At 35.7% G+C, this 9,944-nt stretch overlaps 1 protein-coding gene across 1 annotated transcript in view; it reads right to left on the bottom strand.

Annotated features, from left to right (window-relative positions):
- Positions 1-8,345, bottom strand: part of LOC125651570 (retinol dehydrogenase 13-like) — a 10,222-nt gene extending 1,877 nt beyond the window's left edge. Inside the window, exons 1-6 of the mRNA XM_048880226.2 lie at positions 8,143-8,345; positions 5,743-5,883; positions 2,026-2,217; positions 1,435-1,593; positions 1,103-1,225; positions 438-642 (exon numbers count right to left, since the gene is read on the bottom strand). Of these exons, the coding sequence (XP_048736183.1) occupies positions 438-642; positions 1,103-1,225; positions 1,435-1,593; positions 2,026-2,217; positions 5,743-5,883; positions 8,143-8,224 (902 nt within the window). The 5' untranslated portion in view covers positions 8,225-8,345. The remainder of the gene's footprint in view (positions 1-437; positions 643-1,102; positions 1,226-1,434; positions 1,594-2,025; positions 2,218-5,742; positions 5,884-8,142) is intronic.
- Between the last annotated feature and the right edge of the window lie 1,599 nt (positions 8,346-9,944).

The following is a 9,944-nucleotide window of genomic DNA, read 5'->3' as shown; positions in this document are numbered from 1 at the left end:
TAACTTTGTGGATAAATTTTCAATTCAATAGCTGCAGGGATAGCAAAAAAAGAGACCAAAAACTGTCATTGCACAGACACACAAATGCTAGCTGATCACTACAATGTATAGGGCCCTAGTAAAATCCAACTATTGTAAATTACTAATGAATAGTAAGAAAAGAATCATATTTAAGAGGAACGTTACTTAATATATGTACAGTTGAACTTTGGTATCTCAAACACTAATATATCGAATACCATAGATATGTCGAAGTGATTTGAAAGACCCAACCACATATTCTGTAAGTATTTTACCCTCGATATCTCGAATCCTCGGATATCTTGAAGTTTTTTATTTGTCCCGTCGAGTTCAAGATAACAAGGTTTGACTGTATGTTCACTCTATCTGACAGTGTACTACTAGAACTTGCTGATGAGCTGTATTTATACACATACCTAAAGTATTTCCCTGTCACATCTCCTAGACTCTCCTCTACAGCGCAGTAAATACTGGTCTGGGCTCCCTCCTTGGGAGTTTTAGAGAGGAGGAGTGTTACGGGAAACAGTGCTCTGACGTATACAGGCATTGTCTGTGGAAAGTATCTCGAGAGTTCCGTTTGCACAAAACCTGGGTGCAGTGAATTAGCTGTTACATGTGTACCTGTGAGAATAGGCATAGATTCATACAGGAATATCCTACAGCCTAATACTGTATATCTAGTTTGAAATGAACAACATTATAGTGAGCACTACTGATTCAATAAAAAGTGATTTTCTCCAAAATCAAATCAAAACAGAAGAGGCACTTGGGCCTCCCAAATAATAATTATAATATTATCTTTATTACAGCATTTCATAAAATACTGTACAATAATTTGCAGTAAAGTTGAATCTGAGTTTTGGCTTTCAATAAAAGTTGGGTTTTTTTTAAAAGTTCACCAGAAGCAAAGTTCAAAATTTCATGAGCTTTTTGTGTGGAGTAAATTTTTCACAATATTACTCAACTTCTGCTAGAAAACCACACATACATGTATACATTCATGTTTGTTCAGTATTAAACGTGAGACTAAAGATGAGCCTATAAGAATGTTGCACAATGAGCAATGAAAATTACTACTCACCTTGCAGCCTATGACTTAACTCCCTTGTAAACAAAACATTGGCAAGTTTACTTTGTCTGTAAGCTGTCATACAATTATAGTCCCTTTCACTGTTGATGTCATCAAAATTGAATTTGTTTGCACCTATAAATAAAATATTTTGTAAAGCTTTCTATCCTTTGTTACTCAAAAGATTTATGCTACTCTCTTTACTTTGACTTTGATGCTCTGTACGACAAGAGTCGAAGCTTCGAAAAGGCGAAAAAATTGAAATGAGGTCTTGTGCTTATTTCTAGCTTTTACTATGTATTTAGATTGCTACTAATGAATGTAGATAAAGCATTCATTCTTACGTTCATGGGCGAGAGATGATACATTGATGATTCTAGCAGGGGCAGAACTCTTGATTTTATCCAGCAGTAAATTTGTCAGCAAAAAGTGACCAAGATGATTAACACCAAACTGCATCTCAAAACCTTCCCTGGTCTTCCAGTATGGACACATCATAATACCTTAAAAAAATCACAATGATAAAATGTCCCTTCTCCCCCTCCTTTATTTTGATACCATATAGCTGCTTTTTTCCTGCGAGTCTTAAAATTTTGTGATTTGCTTGCTCAAAGGTATGCTAATAATTTTAGTAGAATAAATTTTGGCTAACAAGGAAGAGTTATCTCTCTTGCAAATACTGAAGTCGCAATTGTGTGCATACTTTGTCTAGTGAAATTTTGACGGAAAGCTATCTAACCACTACAATAAGCCAAATTTATCACCCCGCGGAAAAAAACTTGCTACGGGTATATGGTACACTGTATATTGAATAGAGTATATAACTGACAAAACAGTATTATACACTTGTATGTAGTGTGTTGGTCTGCAGTGGTGAACTAGAAAATCAATATAGTGAAAAAAAATAATCTTATATTGATACACCAAAGTTTTACCTGCATTATTGATAAGAATGTCTATTTTAGGCTCCCTTTTATTGATGTCATCAGCAAATTTTCTGACAGATTCCAAAGAAGCTAAGTCTACAATCTTCACCGCTACATTTGGATTATTAGATATTCTGATGATGTCAGTAGCCGCCCTCTCAGCTCTCATTACATCACGACATGCTAAAATCACTTTGGCACCTGCAAAGACAAATTAAAGTTGTCTTAGTACGATCTAAATGCCCTTACTGATGTCACAACCTGTCTTAGTTTTCTATTAAATTTGTTATCAGAAAGGATTAGTCAAAAGGATTACACCAACGAAATAAAAAATTCTCACTCCTTTTGTTTAAAAGTTGTAGGTAATCAATATAAAGTCATAAGGTCACCAAACAGGGCACATTTGGAAAGGTCTTGACACAACAATCCCACTCATTTGATAGCATGGCTTTCTCATTTACATTTCAAAAGTTACATTCAAATTTTTATTAAAATGTCAAAATTATTAATAAGTGAAACAGTGATGTTTGAAGATATAAGCTTTTCTGTAATGGAGAGATATTTAGTTTACCCTAGAATGGGTGGATAGAGCATTACATACTGGTTATGTAAGTGACGATATAAGTTATGAACAAGTGATTGCTGTTTAATGATCATTGTATGAAGAAATCGTCTAAATCAAATTATTAATGAAATATGCAATTATTCGGTCAAAAAAAACAAGAGGTACTGTGAGCAATGCTCACTAAGAATACCCCCCGCTTACCCCAATCTCCCAAAGGGTGTTGGTAATAGGTATAAACTACCTCTTTTCTGAGTGTAAAAAACAAATGGCATGACAAACCGAACCATATTGCTACTTCGATGTCCAGTGCGCGGAACCTTTGACCTTTTGACCCCAAAATCGATAGGGAACATCTTCATCCCATGGGTAGTCCATATGTATGATATGGTGACTGTAGGTGAAAAGGATAACGCTTTAGAGCCCGGAAACCATATTGCTACTTCGATATCCAGTGTGCTTGACCTTTGACCTTTTGACCCCAAAATCAATAGGGAACATCTTCATCCCATGGGTAGTCCATATGTATATGGTGACTGTAGGTGGAAAGAATAACGCTTTAGAGCCCGGAAACCATATTGCTACTTCGATGTCCAGTGCGCTTGACCTTTGACCTTTTGACCCCAAAATCAATAGGGAACATCTTCATCCCATGGGTAGTCCATATGTATATGGTGACTGTAGGTGGAAAGAATAACGCTTTAGAGCCCGGAAACCATATTGCTACTTCGATGTCCAGTGCGCTTGACCTTTGACCTTTTGACCCCAAAATTGATAGGGAACATCTTCATCCCATGGGTAGTTCATATGTATGATATGGTGACTGTAGGTGGAAAGGATAACGCTTTAGAGCCCGGAAACCATATTGCTACTTCGATGTCCAGTTCGCTTGACCTTTGACCTTTTGACCCCAAAATCGATAGGGAACATCTTCATCCCATGGGTAGTCCATATATATGATATGGTGACGGTAGGTGGAAAGGATAATGCTTTGCCGGAAACCATTGCGTCTACAGACAGACGGATGGACAGACAGACGGACAACCCGATTCCAGTATACCCCCCACAACTTGTTGCGGGGGGTATAATTAATCAATAGTTTCTCAGGCCACGCCACATCCGTTGAAAAGGGATTGCATGGAATTTTGATGTATGGTAAAAATGAATTGAGCATTTTCATTTAAGCATTGGGTGTAAGTGACAGGCACTGCTGCAGTTTTGATTATGATGTCACATCATGATGCCATACAATGCTTACTAAGAAGGAGAGTCAACATTTATTAACAAAACAACTTAGGCACAAGGGTATACACCTAGTAAATGACACAATATCGCTATTGGTGTGAAAATGTTATCAATCCATCGCATAAAAGATTCACGTATTTCATAGATCAACAAATCACATAGACCAGTCACGCCAATGTCATTTTATTCAAATAATGATCAAATAGCCACTGGATTCGCACAACAATAACATTGATATGTATTGAATTCCACTGTAAGAACAAATTGCCAATTATTTTTAGAGCACTTGCCTTTGTGCTACACCAAGTAATAGTGTAAATTTGATATTTGCAGTCCATGTTAAGATTCTCGTTTGCATTGAAATGTCTATACCTGGCCTTAACTTTGCAGATGTCCATGTTGATTACCTTTTTTTAGGCAATATATTATAAAAATGTCACTTATCTTGTTTTTCCTTACGTTCAACAAAGGGAAACAACCACTGGGTTACCCAGAAATTGCACATATATCTTGTGTCACTGACAGAAATATTGATTATTTTTAGGATCACTCAACATTTGCTGTCAATATAAAAGCAATTATCTATATGTAAAACAACACTTTAAAATTTGATAAAAACAAAAAATCCAATAACAGCAGCTGATAAAATGTTTCATTTTTGAGAACTTAAAGTGGCATGGCCACGATTTGAGCTGAAAATTTTCAAATCTTATTTTTCCATTTTTAATGTTTTTTAAAAATGCTTAACTAAGGTATTTCGGATGGTCAGCGAAAATTTGAATGTCAGTTGTTGAGGTACAAGGGAGATACAGAGCTCACAATTTTTTATTATGTAAACAAGGCTTGTGGCCTGTTTTGTTTACATATAAGCTAGATATACCAGTAAAAGTTCGTTTAAAGCAGAATTTTGACTTTTCAAGTTAATTCTGAACATAATCTAATAGTTTCTAGTGTTTAGCACAACAGTCAATTTGTTTTAAACATGCTATTTTCTATCAAGCAATCTATATGTAAACAAAAACATGGCACAAGCCTTGTTTACACAATAAAGAATTGTGAGTGCTGTATCTCGCTTGTAACTCAAAAACTGATATTCAAATTTCGGTTTTAAGCACTGTAAACAATAAGAATGGAAAATAAAAATTTTCAGCTCAACTGTGTCCATGCCCTTTTAAAAATTGTGATGGATTACAAAACTAATCAGGTTATATCACAAATGTTTTAAAGTGATTTGGGGTGCAATAATCCTATTTAGTGAGAGAATAAGATATATGCTGGGCCTGAAATCTAAACATTCTTTTATTTCTTTGAAATTCAGTTCGTTATATGTTGAAAAAGTCAAAAGCAAAAATAAGATTTAATTTTTTTGAGTTGGATTCCTAGATTCCGAGATGGAATTAGGTCAACATTTTAAGTCTGAAAATCATTGGCGCCAAAACAAATTTCTCATACATGTATTTACAACATTAATAATCTCAATTTCATCATGATCAATACAAGGTGCCAACACTTCTGAGGTCAAATGAATGTAGCTTTGAAAAATAGCAAATTTTGCACAGCTGATATAAAATGAAGGGACAGTTGCGTTTCAGATGTTGTACATAGTTAATTAGAGTAAATTCATGGTTCAATACATCTTCAAGTCAAGGGTTATTGATTCCATGTAACGAATCAACAATTCTTGACTTGTGAAGATTGGTTCAATACTGAAATCATTAATTCAGATATTAGTTTTGTACATCTCACAAGACAAAATAATTGTACAAATGCTTCTGTTACAATGTACTAAAGACAGTTTCACAGTCAGGACCTCAAAAGTGTTACAATTGACTGCCATATTCTCTTGCTACACAAGTCTGCACAGGGCCCCATTTCCAAGGTTTTTGTAACAAGACTATGATATCTGGAGTAAACTATACCTCTTGAAGCCAGATCAATAGCTGTCTCTTTCCCTATGCCTGTGTTGGCTCCTGTGATGATAACCGTCTTCCCGTCAAGTCTTGCTTTACTTCGACAAACTCCACCAGCAAAGTAGCGTCTCAAGGAAACCAAGGTAACACCTAAAATTAATGTACATGTATTTACAAAATAAAGTGACACTATTAACCACAGAATTATACACCTAGGTAACACCTAAAGTTAATGCATTCAGAAAAAGAGTAATCCTATTAAATCACAGAATTATATATCTAGGTGTCAAGGAAGGGTAAAGGTGTTGGTTGGACTGGGACTCAAACCCATTTGATACCTCTTGTGAACTATGTGGGTGCTAAACTGAGCTGTTGAGTCTACATATCCTTCCCATGAAATCAACCCGTTACAGTTTTGTTTTGTTGGGTGCTAAATTCATCATAAAATGTGACATTGACAGAAAGAAAAAAAGTGTCAAAATTTGAGGCACTTATGTTAAAAAATTTAGTTGTGTTGTTGCTATTACATACTTTTCAGAAATAGTTGTTTTTTTCTTTGGTGGACAATAGGGCTGAAACGATTTACCGAAATATCGACACTGTTCAATATAAATGCTCAATTCAATATTCGATTCACTGGCTCGATTTTTGGTTCGATACGTTTATTACAAACAGGTTCAGTAAAATACATCATCCTCGGCCAGTACATACATGTATTATTTCTACCTGCATGAGAGACAAAATAGCGTCAAATGATGTTCAAACTGTTGTTTGCCTTGAGGTTGACGAAAATAACAATAAACTATATCAGTTTAAACTACAGTGAACAGGCATCTCCCGTTTGGCAGTTTTGCTTTTAAAATTATGATTTTGAATCTTGATAATTAATTTTTTCTTCGATGTTATTATTGGTTTCTTCTGTAAATTGTATTGTATTGAAAGTATTGAATTGTGGCATAAGTTTTGCAATATGTATCGTATCGTGAAAGGGGCGTATCGTTTCAGCCCTAGTGGACAAAGTATCAAATAGGTCTGCAATTCCAGTGGATATTTGATGATTTATAAATGAAAAACATGTATATGCTATGATACTACAATTCTGTGTAAATGTCACTCAAAAGTACCATACTGCATACTTTTTGACCTCTTAAATTTCCTAGAATTCTCAACATTTTGTGGAACTGAGGAGAGATGGTCTTTTAAATACGATAACTGGATTTTGATCCCCGAGCTACAAAAAAATAGGGTCAGGAATTAAAAAAAATGTTAGGTCATGAAACTGGAACCAAACAGTTACAAATTTTTGTACACCTTAGGTTGGTGACGTCCCTACATGCATGAGTAAAAATTTTGGAATGGGATGCAAACGACATACTAACTAAACATGCAGTAAGGAAATTATAGAACTCACATACACCGATACAGTACGTTACAAAGAAAATAACTACAAAATTATAGAACTCGCATACAGACACTTCATTTGACTGGGTACTTTGTTGCAAATTACAATGAAATTATTGATGCAATAGGTCAACATCCCTCTCTGAGGAGGGGGGATAAAAAAAATTTGGAGGTTGAGAGCTACATTAGTGTAGCATGATTGTATGTCAGCACGTATCAGTTTAGTGAATCCACAGGAGCCCGCAGTTTTCTCTGTAAAGGTCTACTATGTAATCAACAACCACTGAGCTCGCTACTCATAGAACTCAGTGGTTGTTGTTTACATTGTAGACCTTTACAGCGGCTTTACACTGTACACATAAAACTGCCGATTCAGATGAATCAATAAATAAATATCGGTACATAGAATCACCGAAATTACGGCTAATCACCGAAATTACCAAAGAAATGACCGAAATTACCAATAAAGGGGCCGAAATTACCTCAGTGCATGTTCAACTAGATGCCATCTAGTCACACATCAAATTTCATGAATATATATTTGTTGATATATATTCTCCAGAAATGGTCCCAATTGCAAAACTAGGCTGTCGATTGCAGGGTTTAATGTTTTATTAAATATTGTGAGACATCTGGTCGTTTTAAAGAGTATTCTCGAATATTTGTGATACGTTTATGAGCAAAATGAATTTCTAATCTAAACGTTACGGATATCAGATATTTAAAAAACATTTATGAATGTGGATTTTTTCCCCAGTTTATACCACTTTTAGCTAAGACTGAATGCATCTCACCTTATTCAAACTGAAATTCGTGAATTTGAACTTATGAAAATAACGTGTTGCTTTGAAGAGTTTAAAAGTGTGCTAAAGGCAACTGACGGGATATAACCGACTGATTAATCCATAAAATAAGATGCTAATAGAAAAAGTGGAATACTCATTGCCTACTTTATCAGTTTATTAAGTTTCATATATCAACAAATAAATATTGAATATCGCTATTTACCTATCCCGACAACTGAACCAATCAATACCCGGTGCTTTCGACAAAAATTTAGCATTTCTTCAAAATCGACACCGACAGGCATTCTGCTTAAATTTATATAATTATGATAAATCTCATTGATTTAATGATTAGGCCTATAAAAGTTATTTTGGTTTGAAATCCATATGATATACCGATCCCGATCCCTAAGATCCATACGTAGTGACAGCCTAATCCCGATCCTTTTTCAAAAATATATATCCCGATGAAAGCACTTTACATAAACAAATTCAATTACAAATTTAAATACTAGGCCTATATACAAGGAATCAATGCACGTAATATTTGTACCCCTATAAAAAGATGTTTCGCCGCAAGACGTTTTGCACTGTTGTTTACATTTCCATTTCTAAACATGGTTTTATCTCTTTTGAAGTAAACAGACATCCTAGCAACTCTTTTGGGAAGAATTTACTCAGTCATACTTGATATCCTACTTGTAGCGGATACAGAAATTTCAGGACGGGGAACGCAATATTTAAAAGGTTGGGGTCGTTGTCTATCTCAAGTTGACTAAAGTAGTACTTAACTTCCTCCCGGTGGCGGGACGTACTCCCAGGGGGGCAAAGCCCCCTCCTCCCCACCCCCCTTGAATATAGGTGACAATGACAAAAAGGATTGATCGATTGAATATTGTTTAACGTCCCTCTCGAGAATATTTCACTCATATCGTGACGTCACCACTGCCGGTGAAGGGCTGCAAAATTTAGGCCTAGATGCTCGGTGGAGCTTATATAAATGATCTTTGAGCAGGGAGGAGTCTTTATATCGTGCCACACCTACTGTAACACGGGACCTCGGTTTTTGCGGTCTCATTTAGTCGCCTCAAGGGATACTGAGGACCTATTCTAATCAGGATTTATACTCAAAGGAGAATGTGCCCAGCGCCGCATAGTGCAATGTGAAAATAACATTGCAAAATAATACCTTCTAATAATTCAAGATAAATCTACTTGAAAACTCCATGCGTATTCAGGGGCGGATCCAAGAATTTTTGATAGAGTGGGGGTGGGGGTCTATCATTAATTTTGGTTTTTAAAGGTCCACCCTAAAAATGCGTTATTTTTACCTTTTTAGACAATTTTTTTTTTTTAAAAAGGGGGTCCCAACCCCTGGATCCGCCACTGTGTATGGACCGGGTTGGATCAGAAACCCTTGGAAAGATGACCAATCATTAGATGAAATCAAGGTGAAGATAACGAAAAGTGATCAATGTCATTAATATACTCCTATAAAGAATACAAAATCAAGAGTTGGGCACGGACCCCTGGATATACCAGAGGTGGGATCAGGTGCCTAGGAAGAATTAATAAGCATCCGGTAACACCCACCGTGAGCCCTATATCTTGATTAGGTAAACAGTCATCCGTAGTCAAAACCAGTGTGTATAGAACGGTCTGACAATTGCGGGTATGAAACACGTCAGACAGCATTTGACCCAATGGCAGGTTGTATTGGCAAACTAGATGTTACAACGCGGCCACAGAATTTGCAAAATGCTGACTTTAAATAATGAATCAGTTGAGAGACAAAAATATCATATGCAGTTGACAGTGGAATATTGCTACATAGCCTAGATATGGTATGATTTATTTATTCCAAATTAGGGGCCTCTCGGGCATACAGCATATAGATGATTGTTAATAATACTTCTCGACAATTTCAATGTGTAATGTTTATAATAACGATAATAAAAAGAAAAGAAAGAAAAACCAGAATTGGCAGAATACACTGTTATAATCATCTTCGCTAGCCAAGGGTGA

This window comes from Ostrea edulis, chromosome 5, assembly GCF_947568905.1.
Source record: "Ostrea edulis chromosome 5, xbOstEdul1.1, whole genome shotgun sequence".
Classification (NCBI taxonomy): Eukaryota; Metazoa; Mollusca; class Bivalvia; order Ostreida; family Ostreidae; genus Ostrea; species Ostrea edulis.
This window is presented reverse-complemented; position numbering and strand designations above follow the sequence as displayed.